We start from the raw sequence: 15,479 nt of genomic DNA, 5'->3' as shown, positions 1-15,479 counted from the left end.
ATACCAAATTCCATCACAAAGTCTTTGTCAATCAAGACAAACAGGTCAGAGCCAGGAATGTGATTGTTGTTGCTTTGGTTTGCATAAGCAACTTAGGAAAAACGTATATTTTCAAATAAAACTAGCTGGAATCGAACTAAAAATTTTCTGCTGTTTAAGGATGCAATAATTATCTCAAGGGTATAATCCTATAGTTTTACATCCAGTAATGAAGACTTCCCTCCTGCCTTACTATCTAGTATAATAGTTAAAGGCTGCAATTAACAATTATTTTCATTATTAGTTAGTTTGATGATTATTTTCTCGTCTGTGAAATTTCAGAAAAATAGTGAAAAATGTCATGAAATGTTATAATTTCATGGTGGCTTCATCTTCAAATGTGTTGTTAACAAATTCCAGATATTCAGTTTACCGTCACGTCTGACAAAGAAAAGCAAAAGTTTAGCAGTTTTGCTTACAAAAATTACTAAAACAATTATTCGATTATCAAAAGAGTAGACAATTAATTTTCTGCTGATTGATTAATCGACTAATTGTTGCAGCTCTATAACACTTAAATAAGAGTTTATTCTCCCACGAATTTGATGCTGTTGAATGCAGTTTAAAAAGATTTACATTTTTTTATTAAATAACAAGCTTCATTTCAGTGACTATAAACAGTGGTTTGACCTTTTTTGACTTGCAATCAGAAACATTTCTGTACAGTGTGATGATGACTCGTACTAAGGTCAATACAAGATATTGATACACCATTTATGACTGTAAGTTACTTAGAAACCACAATAACCTTGTGGAACATTTCAATGAGGTGCAAGTTCTTTTTAAAAATTCACAACACATCAGTGGACATTTAGCATCACAATCCAGAGAAACAAAACAGACTTACATTACAACACAATGTCTAAATTATTTAAATAAATAAACTCAGTACGACAAACAAACATCTTCAGGATCAACGCATCTTGGCAGCGTCATAAAGCGCACAGTCTGGTTCTGTAAGAAAGTATCTTCAATCCACCTGCTGTAATCTCTGAAATGTGTTTACAGTGAAAAGCAGACAGTTTACTTACATGAGGCAATTGATCTTATTACATTAAAAACCTGTTAACTCTTAAATTTTTTTAATTATAGTTAATAAGTTAGTTAAAAATTGCCATGACAGGAAAAGGATGGAGCAGCTCCTGACAGCATGTGATGTAATTTATGACATTAAAGGCTCAAAACAAAACTTCCATGTTTAATTAAATCAAAATCAAGCCTGAACTGCACATTTGGCAGCATACAGGTGGAGTGCAGTGCATGCTGGCTTGTAGTGAGGAACTGTGCTTTTTTTTTTTTTTTTTTTTACACTCACCTTTACATTTTTGTTCTTTAAAATTCTGTCAGTGAATCCTGATCAAATCTGCTACTCCACATTCACTGAGGAAAAAGTGCTGAGTAAAACAGTTTGAATGAGGGTTAAAATAAAATAAAAATAAAAATCACACAGCACTTATCTTCATATGCACCATGCCCACAAAATAATGTTGATGTGATGCTGTTGAAATATAACTTTTGTGGAACAAAACATTCCTGTAGGCTCATAGCCTGGGCATGCTACATGATTGTCCAGAGCGCAGCATTGTCCCTCCAGTATGTTTTCCTCAAGCTTAACAGTTCATTCTCTTATTCCCATCAGCAACTTCAGTAAATGTGCCTCCATCACCTGTTGAACTAAACAGAGAAACACACAGTACTTTACTCAACAGAGTTGCGGTCGTTTGTTTTCAGTATCGATTCATCTGCAGAATGTTTTCTCGATTGTTTTGTCTGTAAATTGTCTGAAAATAGCGAAAAACGTCCGTCACAATTTCCTAAAGCCCAAGATGATGTCTTCAAATTACAGGTTTTTGTCTGACCAACAGTCCAAAATCCACAATTATTTCCGTATTCATATTACAATGATATGAAAACACAGAGAAACCACACAAAAAATCCCCACAATTGAGAAGCTGGAACATATAAATGTTTGGCATTTTGCTAGAAAAACACCTACACGTTTTTTAACCTCTAAACTGCAATAGCTGATTTTATGGACAGGAGCAGCACCGTTTATGTTGATATGGCGAACTTAACACATCCAGCACACACGGAGAAACATTATCATTCATTTAGTCGTTTAGTCGTGAGTCGTATCTGTCCACCTGATGAATGTAAGTCAAATATTCACTCTCTTTCTGCTCTCTATCAACTCCTGAGGGGAAAAATCTGGCAGTTAAGTTGTTAAATGTTCCACTAAGCTTGTCGCTAACTGTGTCTGTTTGCTGTTTGGTGCTGAGCAGGTAGTGTACAGCAGGTTTTTAGAGCTTGTTCTCCGTAAACAGCTGCCTGCTGCGGCTGAAAACAACACTACGAGAGTGGTGAGAGTGAACCAAACACTGAAGTTACACAACAAAACAGCTAAACTATGAGCAGAAACTCACTATGAGGCTCTGTTAAGCTGAGGGGAGCTGCAGTATAATAGCTTTAAATGTAGGTTTAGACTACGGGTTTGTTTTACATACCATTCCGATGACCCATAGCCACCGCCATGTCCATTGCATTGAATCCAGAATCTGACTCGATGGTAGGATCAGCACCACTCTCTGGAAGACATACAAACAAATTTTAGTTATTATTATTCCTAAAGATATAAATCCATATATCCAAATGAATTTTTTTTTAAAATACAGCCAGGTGATACTTTTGAGAAAAAGATTAGTCCTCACCTAACAAGATTTCAACACAGCGTACATGGTTCCCATGGACAGCGTAGAGCAGAGGGGCTCCACCATTCTGAAACCCACAGAGGCAACATCACATGAGGTCACATTTCATACAGAGATGAATAAAAAACAAGTGAGCGAAACATCTCCCCTGCTGTCATATCGGTGTTTGCTGAATGAGCAAATAAAGGCTTAGTGTTCTTACCCAGTCATATTCATTGACATCGACACCACAGTCAATGAGCATCTTCACAATATCGGTGTATCCCTTACTGCAGGCCAAGGACAACGCGCTTTCCCTTCCTTTGGCCAGGAGGTTGGGGTCAGCACCCTGAGGTGAAGAATGAGGCAAAATGACACAAAACCAGTAAATAAATAAAGGAGAGCACGGTCTAAAAATGTACAACAAAGGTTATTCTGAATAGCATATGAAGCATGCACTATAAAGTATGCTATGAAATCTTTTTAACAGATGTTTTATCATACATTTTGAAGCAGAAACTCGACAACAGCAATTTGTCCATGTGCAGCTGCCCACATCAGAGGTGTAAATCCTTCCTCATCTTGTAGATTGATCACAGTCTCTGTTAATATGATACATAAAAAAAAAGATGCAAACAACATATTCATCAGGACAACAATTAAAACATTTTAAATACAAGGGAGATACTACTTTTCTTCAAGTTTATTTCACTATGTATGCAAAATATTTATGTTAGACAAAAAAAAGTCTGTATAACTACTATGTTATGCAAGTTAGATTGATACAATAACACCAGTGGTTATAACTACTGACTGAGATCATTTCACCACTGCATAACTATGCAGAATTATATGTATTTGACAAGCTGGATGGGCCGTTTACCTTGTTCAATCCTGCTAGCCAGAAAAACCATTTCTCCTTGGGCTGCCAACTGATGAATGGACAAAGCTGAAAGGAAAAAAAAAAACATGCACATGTTATTAATTAGCATCTCAACTCATGATAACACTTTTAGAAGTTTAAGTTAAAACTACTTACAATGCACCAGAAGAGGTGTGGAAGAAACCTCGTTGCCCCGGTGTTTATTGGTGAGTGTGGTGGACTGCTTGATGGGAGAGAAATGTTTGGTGGTGGATGGTGTGTATACATGACGCACTTGTATGCCCGGAGAAGGTGAGGTCTGGATGTTGCACTCAGCTGAAAGAGAAAGAAAACATTTTGTGGCAAGAGCTGCAACAATTAGTCTATTGACAAATGAATCACGAACTAAGCCCTACAAGTAGGCTTATATTAGTTACAGTCAGACATTAAAACAAGATAACCTTGGCACATTGAGTTATCTTGAAAGTTGGGGTTACCTTTGAATAAAACAGAAGCCACCTCCAGATCAGAGTTGACCTGGTCCTGGATGTTCTTGCTGTCCTCCTCGTTGAGGGACTTGACGAATCTTGAGCAAACATTCATATCAAAACGGTTTGGCAGGATGAACTTGATCCCCATGGCCACATTTTGGGTGCCTGGGTCATCTGGGCTCGCACCCACTGACTGCTCAGTCTTGATGGCACTTATATCTGGCATTACACAGATCCCCTCCATTTCCTCAGAGACCAGAGGACAGTCAGCTGTCCCATCTGAGGCCGACACGGTAACGCTGTCCATCTTTGGATCTCTCACTGAGCTGTCACACTGAGATTACACTGAAGCTACTGCACGCCTGAAATGCGGAAACACGTTATATTGAAATCACAAAACGATATCAAACAGCTCGCATTACAATTAGTGTGAACATACCGAACACTGGCTGTTAAATATCAAACAACGTCTGTTAGCAGCTGTTAGCATGCGGGCTATTGTTATAGTAACCTTACACCCGTCAAACTAATAAGCTGATGCTACTACATTTGAACACGTAAAGACATTAAAGCGTAAATGTCAATAAAAAGCATTTTCCTACAAAAAAAGTAATTTCTTACTCGATAGGACATTGTTTTTCTTGGATATCCTCATGCGGTCATCCGTCTTTTTTCGGTGTTTTGATATATCTACACGCATGCGCAATTTGTCGCACAAACAACAGAGTGCATCTTCTTTTAACCTCCCCCATTTTTTATTTAGTTCCGGGGCCTCTAGAGCTGCTGATGCTGGACAGATAAATTAATTATTTTTGATGAAATAGCTCATACGCCCATCTATATATTTGTGTAGTTAAAAACACAGTACTTAACACACTAATTTAATACAACCAGTGTGGATCCTGGGTCAAAAACACACCTAATTCCAGTGGTGGAACAATTATTCAGATCAGTACAGCAATGTAAAAATACTCCATTACAAGTAAAACTCCTGCATGCATGAAAAATCAAATTTAAATAAAGTACTAAGTGTCAGCAGCAAAATGTACTTAAAGTATTAAGGTATAGGTAGTGGCTTGGTCCCTCTGACTGATATATTATTATATGACATCATTATATTATTAATACTGAAGCATCAGTGTGTGAGCAGCATGTTACTGTTGTAGCTGCTGGAGGTGGAGCTAGTTTCAACTACTTTATATACAGTTAGCTAATTTAGTCCAGTCGTTCCCAACCTAGGGGTTGGGCCCCTACAACAGGTCACAAGATAAATCTGAAGGGTCATGTGATGATTGATGGGAGAGGAAAGAAGTTTGGATACAAAATTTGTTTTCAGTTTTTGCACTTTTTCTCTAATTTCTGATTTTTAATGAAATATTTGAACATTTATTGAAATGAAACCATGTGAGAAGTTTAAAAGGAAAAATCACTATTTGGTGGAGCTGTTAACAACTCATGGACATTTGAAATGTGACCCTGACTAAACACTGCTTTTTTTTTTGACATCAAAAGCCAAAAAGGTTGGAAACGACTGGTTTCATCTTTAACAATGTGTTGTATTTTAAAAGCTTGTTATATTATCCATTGTGTCAAATCTTCATCTGAAAAGTTACTAAAGCTGTAGAAAATACAATATTTCCCTCTGAAATGTAATGGAGTGGAAGTATAAAGTAGCATAAAATGGAAATACTAAAGTAGAGTACAAGTACCTCAAAATTGTACTTAAGTACAGAACTTGAGTAAATGTACTGAGTTACAGTCCATGAAACATTCATACCATATGATAGCTGAAACACTTAATATCATGATATTGCCTAATCATTAATACAGTGTGAAGGGTTTCTATTATCAAGAATCATCACTCTCCAGAACAGTTTGCCTTTTTAAAGGGCTACTCCACGAATTTAGTATTGCACTATCATAGGACTGAGGGACTCACATGAGACTGCTTTTCTAAAATACCCTTAAATATCGATGTGACAGAGGTGAAGATATCCTGACTTCAAGTCTCTTGTATGGGTAAAAAGCCCCAAACACTGGCTCCTACATTTCCCATAACGCAACTTGTTGTTAAGACAGATAGCCTACTGGCTGGTAAATGCCCACATCTTTAAAGCTACACACCTCCAGTCTGTAAAGCAAGTTTTCTGTTATAAATTCCGTCATGCTCATGCTTTTTTAGACTTCAGAAAGCTCCCTAAAGAACCACAAAAGACATTATACAACTGTTTTCACAGGGTAGAGCTAACCCTCAGGAGTAACTCAACATTCATGTATAAAATTGTTGGAGGTTCCCGTTAAAGACATGTGTTTTTGAAAACACATATTAAACTCACATGGAAATTTACATTTCTGTGATGCATCAGGAAAATGGTAGAACTTCAAAATCAGTTCATTAAAGTGTTTCCTCAGGAAAATAAACAGTAACCTCTTTACAAAATGACAGACGGAGCAAAGAGGAATATTAAATGCTTTAATTTACAGCGTTAACATTAAATCAAATATCAGCCTGAATCTTGACCTCTTGAACTGAAACTTGACTCGCAGCACCCTTAACTATTTTTCACAACCACATTTTGACACTGTGAGTAAATGGCTTAAAAAATTGGTTAAAATTGATTTTAGAATAACAACCTTAATGTGTTTTAGGAATAAAGCAGTCATTGTACACCATCACACTTCCACTTTAAGTATACAACCCAGCTACTGAAGCCATCAAATTGCTGCACCCATCATTATATTTCAATTTCAGCCCACGATTAGACTCAGTGTGCTTGAAGAGGCCTAATTTCTTGTTTTCAGACATCTTCGTGTTTTCCGCCTTTCTGTTTATGACACTTTAAGCTATTGGATTTATGTTTACACAGACATGTGGTTTATTTTCCACAAATAAATGATGAGGTTGCTTCTATCCTGACATATCAGGATAGGTTTTTTCAGCCTTAGATGCTGCTACACCCCTGGAAGCCAGAGGAGTTCATACAGTAAATTCTGATATTAATGCACTCTAAAAGAAAGTGCAAATGCAATGAGAGGAAAAACAAGCTCAATGTGTAAATCTTTTATTATATTATGCATTACAACATGTTCTGGTATCAACCTTTGGTCAAGGATATGAGAACTGTATACTTACTAATTTAAGGGTACTATGTGAGGTTACTGTTAAGCTTCAACTTGCACCCTTACACTGTGCAATCCATCTACAATTTATATGCTTTTTGTCATTCTTTGTACATTTCTCGCAGCAGCTTTAAACATGCAATAATTCAGTTCCTCTTGCACAAACTTGGTCTACATTTCCCAACCACTAAAGAAAGAAAACTAAGTTCCAGGTTTTCTGGCCTCAATTGAAAAACTCTATGGGATGTGTGGATGTTTAATGTGAGCTGTGTGTCAAAATGGTGACAAAATCAAGTATGTAAATATAGTGTAGCTGTATATTTTAACATATATGCACACAGAAAAAGAAGTGGAATTTGTTGTGTTCCATGGATGTTAGTCATCAGTATAAATAATAGATGATTAACCTCCCTGCACTGATCACCAGTGATATGCCACATAACTAATTAAGTGTACTATGCTGAGTGTATGTGTATTTTGAAAGACAAAATCAAAATTTAACGTCTGTCTGACATTGGAGCTTGATGTCAACCAAGCGTTGGGTTTTAACGGATATCCAATTTTGATTCTCAACCGAAATTCAACATCTGTCATTGGAAGTTGATGTCAAGCCAATGTTAGGTTTTGACGTCAACCAAATTGTCATTTTCAACTAAAATTTAATGTCTGTCCAACATTAGAGGCCAACGTCTTTCTGACATCAAATCGATGTCAGGTGCCAGCTGGGTAGTAACATGATTTCAAGACATTTTACATGTGAAAACATGAATTTCACCTGTGATTGTTGGTAAAACTGTTGGTAAATGAATATGTGACCTGACATGTCTGTGATTACTGGATATCTGATATCAGGATTCTTATTATAAGTTAAATGATTGACTCACTTGAAAAACATGATGATTCCAACCCTGCTGATTTCCTCTTGGATCACTCTCCAGCTCTATTTAATCACCCGCTGGCTCTCTGCGCTCAGACTCACCTGCATCACATCTTCTTCTTCTTCTTCTTCTTCATCATTGTCATCCGGTGGCCCAGAGCCTCTGCCAAGAGAGAGCAGCTCATCATGGCCACAAACATACTGCAAAGACCACTGCAAAACTACCGAAAACACACCAAAATTACTCAAAATTACCGACATTACACCCAGCAAATGCTGCTGCAATGTCCACAGGTTCAGCGGATTCTGTCCGAATCAAACTTCATCTCCTACTCTCTGTTCAGAGCTCAGAGTCCCTTTAAACCAACCACACACGCACAGAGACACACACACGAACACACACACACACACGTTTGTCTTTACAGCCTTGTGAGGACACTCATTGACATAATGCATTCTCTACCCCTTACCTTAACCTTAACAATTACAACTAAATGCCTAAACCAAACCCTTACCCTAAATTGAACCTAAACCCATTCCAACCTTAACCTTAAAACCAAGTCTTAATCCTCAAATTGCCATTTGAAGTCGTGAGAACTGGCCAAAATGTCCTCAAAACACAGAAATGTCCTCACAACGCTGGTTTTGAATAAGTTCATGCACACACACACACACTTATCTGATCAATAAATCTGTAACATGTCTTCATGTAGGGAAAGAACAAATAATAAAACAGAAAAATACATTATTATTTGTCTGAATGTTGACATTTATACATTTAAACACAGGGATACATATATCACTATTCTATTAATATACTAAAACTGTACTATTTTAACTACCTGTTCAGAGTGAATAGTAAAGAAAATGTGGAAAATACTACATTTTTGTAAATCATTTTTTATACATATTGTACCTACCTTTAGTTATTATAATTTGCATGATTTTAGTGACATATTTGAATATTTTAACTGTAAAATCTAAGATTCCTGTTATAATTCTATTGAAAATAAACAATATAATATTAATATTGATAAATTGGGTCCCCTTGGTAACTTCTTATTTTTGTAAGTTATATTTTGCTCAAATGGTGCGATTTCCCAAACACAGCTGTGCTTCATCAAATTACCACAAACTAACCAAGATACAGAAACTTGGGCCAGGTGTTTCAGTACAGGTATCTTGTTTCCAGAGAAAACATATTGGACAGATGCCTGACAGGCTCTTTTTATTTTCCCTTTTTTCATTTCTCTTAAGCGTTAATTAATGATCAACAACAACAGCGTCAAATAAAGGACTGTACAACATGACAATGAGAAATCTATGTAAAGATCATGTTTGCAGAATTCATTCTGTCATTAATGTTCTAATTACAGAATTACACAAGTAGTGTAGCAGAAGTAGAAGTAGTATAACTTTACACATCGATTACAGGAAAGAGAAAAAACAATGACCATGTAAGAAACAAGTGATGTACTCAAATAGTGAATGAATATTTTTATTGATGATCTGATTAATGATTTAACACAAATTGAGCTGATGTCAAACAGACTGAGATGTCTGGCAGACATTTTCAGGAAAAACTTCACTTTAAGATCCTGATCAAATGGAATAGCTAATGTTGAAGAAAATTCACTCAAGTCCTTGTTCAAAGTTTGCTGTGGTGGAAGTGGTTTAATAGCATTCCGGAAATGCGGTGAGCATACTGACACAGAGCTGGTCTGATACAGTAGACTGACCCAGAGCAGAAGAAATGGCAAGACTTTATACAGTGAGGATCAAAGTAGTGACCAACAAATGGTAAACAAAGATAGGAGGGGGGGGGGGGGGCATTTACATACAAGATCAAGGCAAATCCAGGGGCAAGACAGGAGGGGTCAAATCAGCAGGGGACAGGAGGTGGAAAGGACAATTGGCATATGTTTGATCAAAGAGTTGTCTCAGACGTCACTTGATTATCAAGTCTCCAAACCAAATGTGTGTTCTCCTTTAATTATTAAGTCTGCTCCCAAAAGGGTATTCTTCTTCACTAACAGCCACTAACAGCTAATAGATGCTGCTCCAAGAAAACTTTATTGAAGTGAATATCAGAGTCAGTTTTTACATATTAATTCAGCCCAGAGGAGATCATTTCACTACTTCTAATAGAAACAACATTCAGACAGTAAAGTACCATCAGTGATCCAAATGAAACCAGAGTGAAACCTTAACCACCATCAACATTTAAACACAGGAAGCTGCTGTCACTTCCAGTTTCTGTTGTTCACTGGTTAACAGAGTGAACAGTGATTTCAGCAACTGTCTTCAATCAGCAGTGTGAGTGTTTGTCTATAATTTACAATTTGCAATTTACAATTTCATTTAGCAGACGCTTTTATCCAAAGCGACATACATCTGAGACTTATACAACACAAGCAGGGATCTGATAGGATGTAGATGTCAACAGGTGGTGCACCGAGGCAATGCATAGAGTGCATAGATTGCACTTTTTAATTTTTGTCCTTTTGTTTTTTCTCTACCTTCTAGCCATCAAGTACAGAGGTGTTCATGAAAGAGCTGGGTCTTTAGTCTTTTCTTACAGACTCTGCAGATTGAACAGAGTTTGGTAACTCGTTCCACCAACATCTACACAGGAGTAGACTCTCTCTCAGTAAGAGGACACAGAAAGACTGAAGAACCAGGACCTACTGCAAACCCAGGATACAGAGGTTGAGTGAATGTGGTGTTGAAGGTGTGGAGGTGAATAAGTGTATCAAAGGAGACTCTGTAGAAGGACAGAGTGCCAGCAGGACAGTCCACATACATTGCTACTCTGTTAGAGACAGAGGAGGAGGAGGAGGAGGAGGAGGAGGAGGAAGAGGGTATGGATGTTTCTATGTCATTGTGCCGGACAAAGTAACCATCACTATCAGAACACTTCAGACCCCAGGACCGATCATTAAATCCAAACCTGCAGTCTTTACTGTCTCCTTTCCTTGTGATTCCTCTGTAAGTCACTGATATATGAACCTCTCCTCTCCACTCGACCTCCCAGTAACAGCGACCAGTCAAACCATTTCTACACAGCAGCTGAGGATAGCTGTTAAATCTGTCTGGATGCTCTGGATATGGCTGATACTGTTTCACACGTGTCACCTTCCTGTTGTTGTCAGACAGTTTGAGTTGTTTGTGTACTGTGTTTGTGTCCAATGTGAGTTCACAGAAATCTGATGAAGAGAAGGAGAAACACATCAACAGTTTCAGTCATCTGACACACCTGATGGATTTATTCTCTAAGTTCTGATCTGTTGTTCATTTCTATTAAGTTCAATGATGAAACATTTTGTCAGTAATGTACTGAATAAATACTACACAGACCAGCTTTGTATTTAAAATAAAAAAAATGACCACACAGACCAACAGATGCCATGCATGCATCGGCGTCTGTGTGTACCCACCAGAAACGCTGTCAGAAATTGACTTTTTATCCCGTTTTTAGCCGTATTTTTTCCAATACACTCCTTAAACTCTGGTCGTTCTTAACTATATCTTTTAACTGGATAAAGGATTTTAGTCATTGGACATGGATTTTAAGTTATTTTAGGAACTGTTCTCAGTTGTGACAGTACAGTCATGACAATTTCACATTGACACACTTGTCAGTAAGCTGCAACAAAAAATTGGATATTTGTACAGAAACAGAGCTGATTTTCCTATACTCAGTGGGAAGGGGATAATTGAGACTATTTTCTTGTCTGTTTTGGATTATGGTGATGTTATCTATACACACCTCTGCCTCAACTCTAAACCCCTAGATTCAGTTTATCACTCCACCCTAAGATTCATTACTGGTGACAGTTATTCCACACATCATTGCCTCTTGTATGAAATGGTGGGATGGGCATCTCCAACAGTTAGATGTGAGAAGTATTGGTTATCTTATACTTATAAAGCCCTTAATGGCAACTTGCCATCATAGTCAATATTCAGCTTGTTCAAATGATTGGCTATTGCTTGAGGTCCTGTGTGCAAACACTAAATTTGGGAAAACTGCTTTTAGTTTTTGTGCTGCACACATCTGGAACATTTTACATACATTGAAACTTGACACAATTGTACCAATAAGTCAATTTAAAACCATGATTACAAACTACTCCCCTTTTGAATGTAACTGTTGTTAATCAGTGTTTGCTGTGTTCTGTTATTGGTTGTTTGTTTTCTTGTCGATTGTTTTATTTTGTTTGTAATTAATCTGTTCTGTTCTGTACATTCGACATCATTGTAAATGAGGACATGCCCTCAATGATCTTTGAATGGTAAATAATGAATGAATTAATCAATCAATCAATCAAAGAGAAAATGACTATGTGCTGTTTAGTTGTCATGAATCAAATAAAATCCACACTTACACTTCTTCAGACCAGGTTTTAACCTGTGCTCTCCACCATGGTCCACCCTGGAGGAAGAAACACAGTCAGATCCAACATGTGTTCTAACTGCTGTTGACAACATGAAGCAGTGAACTCTTGTTGTCTGTCCATACCTGAGAGTGTCCAGTCTCCAGTGTGGATCCCTTAGTCCAGCAGACAACAGCTTCTCTCCTGAGTCTCCTGGATGATTGTAGCTCAGGTCCAGAACTCTCAGATGGGAGGGATTGGAGCTCAGAGCTGAGGCCAGAGCAGCACAGCCATCCTCTGTGATCAGACAGCCTGAGAGACTGGAATTCAGAAGATAATGTTGACTAAGTATTTTAGAAAATCCTGTTTGCAGGAAAATCCTACAGATTTTACCATCTTCACTAATATGAACCTAAAACAGGTTAAAATGTTTAACAAACGTCTGTATCCTTACTTGAGAGTTTCCAGTGTACAGCATGGACTCTTCAGTCCATCAGAGAGCAGCTTCACTCCTGAATCCTGCAGGTTGTTGTTACTCAGATCCAGCTCTCTCAGACTGGAGGACTGAGAGCTGAGAACTGAGGACAGAGCTGCACAGCTTCTCTCTGAGAGGTTACAGACACTCAGCCTGAAGAGGAATTAATGATGAACACAAAAGTTTTATTCATCATGTATAAAATTAAACATATTTGAAATTGTTAATTTATTCAGTGGTTATCCACCTACAGGGCCTTATTTGAAGCTTTGACCACTGGCAGCAGCCTCAGAAGAGCCTCCTCTGAAGTGGAGTATTTCTTCAGCTCAAACACGTCCAGATCTTTTTCTGATGACAGTAAGATGAAGACCAGAGCTGACCACTGAGCAGGAGTCAGTTTATCTGTGGAGAGACTTCCTGATTTCAGGTACCACTGAATCTCATTCACTAGAGAACGATCATTCAGTTCATTCAGACAGTGCAACAGATTGATGCTTCTCTCTGCAGACAGATTCTCACTGAGCCTCTTCTTGATGTGCTTGATTGTTTCCTGATTGGTCTGTGAGCTACTTCCTGTCTGTGTCAGCAGACCTCGTAGGAGAGTCTGATTGGTCTGCAGTGAAAGACCCAGGAGAAAGCGGAGGAACAAGTCCAAGTGTCCATTTGGACTCTTTAACGCCGCGTCCACAGCATTCTGGTAAAGATGTGTTGATTTACCTCCGAACACTTCAAACCACCAGGATGATTGTTCAGCCAGAAGATTGACTCCAGACTTGATGAACCTCAGATGGACATGAAGAGCAGCCAGAAACTCCTGAACGCTCAGATGGACGAAGCAGAACATCTTGTCCTGGTACAGCCCTCTCTCCTCTTTAAAGATCTGTGTGAACACTCCTGAGTACACTGAGGCTGCTCTGATATCGATGCCACACTCTGTCAGGTCTGATTCATAGAAGATCAGGTTGCCTTTCTGCAGCTGCTCAAAAGCCAGTTTTCCCAGAGACTCAATCATCGTCATGCTCTCTGTGCTCCAGTGTGGATCTGTCTCAGCTCCTCCATCATACTTGACGTTCTTCGTCTTGGACTGAACCACCAGGAAATGGATGTACATCTCAGTTAGGGTCTTGGGCAGCTCTCCTTTCTCTTTGCTTTTCAATACATTCTCCAGAACTCTAGCAGTGATCCAGCAGAAGACTGGGATGTGGCACATGATGTGGAGGCTTCGTGATTTCTTGATGTGGGAGATGATTGTCCTGGCCTGCTCCTCATCTCTGAATCTCTTCCTGAAGTACTCTTCCCTCTGTGGGCCAGTGAACCCTCTGACCTCTGTCACCATGTCAACACACTCAGGAGGGATCTGACTGGCTGCTGCAGGTCGTGTGGTTATCCAGAGGCGAGCAGAGGGAAGTATTTTCCCCCTGATGAGGTTTGTCAGCAGCACATCCACTGAGGTGGACTCTGTAACATCAGTCAGGATCTCATTGTTGTGGAAGTCTAGAGGAAGTCGACACTCATCCAGACCGTCAAAGATGAACACAACCTGGAATTCTTCAAACCTGCAGATTCCTGCTTCTTTAGTTTCGGTAAAGAAGTGATGAACAAGTTCCACCAAGCTATACTTCTTACCTTTCAGCACATTCAGCTCTCTGAAAGTGAATGGAAATGTGAACTGTATGTCCTGGTTGGCTTTGCCTTCAGCCCAGTCCAGAGTGAACTTCTGTGTCAAGACTGTTTTCCCAATGCCAGCCACTCCCTTTGTCATCACTATTCTGATTTGTTCATCTCTTTCAGGTGAGGCTTTAAAGATGTCTTCTTGTCTGATTGTTGTTTCTGGTCTGTCTGATTTCATGGATGTTGTTTCAATCTGTCTGACCTCATGTTCATCATTGACCTCTGCAGTCCCTCCCTCTGTGATGTAGAGCTCTGTGTAGATCTGATTCAGAAGGGTTGAGTTTCCTGCTTTAGCAATCCCCTCAAACACACACTGGAACCTCTTCTTCAGGTTACACTTGAGTTTGTTACGGCACTCAACAAGAATATCTGAATGAATAAACAACAATTGATGAGAAGATGTGATAGAAAATATGAATCATAAAAATATTTTCTTATAAGTGTGGGATCTATTCAGCTCATTGGAGTTTCATGTCTTCATTTAGGGTTTTATGGTATTATGGAAAGATCATCTAATAATATTCAACAAACAGAAGGTCTGTTTAAGCGTCAGTATAGTTCATCAGAACTGCTTGTTGGATGGTTGAACAGCTTTGAAACTCCGTCGCCACACACCTTTCCAACATTGGAATTTTTGTTGGATTGTTCTGAACCTGACAATCCAACATTCACACCCACTTTACACAGTGATTGTTCATGTTTGTGAAGGTGAGAAACTTCTCTCTCAAGCTTTCTTTTTAAAATTTATTGCACAGCTACTCCTGTCACTTTTCATGTGAGCAACCGAGTGCAACACCATATATCCCCTCCAGGAGAGACTTTCTGAGAATGTGTGCCTTTATCCCCATATTTAAACAATTATCATGTCTCCCCCTCACTTT

The 15,479-nt window shown here is 38.5% G+C and overlaps 1 protein-coding gene across 2 annotated transcripts; it reads right to left on the bottom strand.

Moving 5' to 3' along the window:
• Positions 1 to 600: 600 nt before the first annotated feature.
• ankra2 (ankyrin repeat, family A (RFXANK-like), 2) lies at positions 601 to 4,800 on the bottom strand. 2 transcript variants are annotated; one of them, XR_006092598.1, is made up of 10 exons: positions 4,701 to 4,800; positions 4,086 to 4,441; positions 3,766 to 3,924; positions 3,610 to 3,675; positions 3,231 to 3,328; positions 2,950 to 3,075; positions 2,748 to 2,814; positions 2,544 to 2,624; positions 1,355 to 1,713; positions 601 to 1,030 (listed from the first exon to the last, which is right to left on the bottom strand). XR_006092598.1 is itself a non-coding variant. In XM_042395332.1 (9 exons), exons 2-9 carry the CDS (start codon positions 4,384 to 4,386, stop codon positions 1,658 to 1,660), a joined length of 954 nt encoding a protein of 317 aa, XP_042251266.1. In that variant the 5' UTR covers positions 4,387 to 4,441; positions 4,701 to 4,800; the 3' UTR covers positions 1,313 to 1,657. The 2 variants fall into 2 exon arrangements, 1 of the variants encoding a protein (XP_042251266.1); XM_042395332.1 differs by lacking the exon at positions 601 to 1,030 and having other exon boundaries at positions 1,313 to 1,713.
• Positions 4,801 to 15,479: the final 10,679 nt, after the last annotated feature.

The sequence above is a fragment of the Thunnus maccoyii genome, chromosome 19 (genome assembly GCF_910596095.1).
Source record: "Thunnus maccoyii chromosome 19, fThuMac1.1, whole genome shotgun sequence".
NCBI classification, from domain to species: domain Eukaryota; kingdom Metazoa; phylum Chordata; class Actinopteri; order Scombriformes; family Scombridae; genus Thunnus; species Thunnus maccoyii.
Note: the sequence above shows the minus strand (reverse complement) of the source record. Positions and strands in the feature narration are given on the sequence as shown.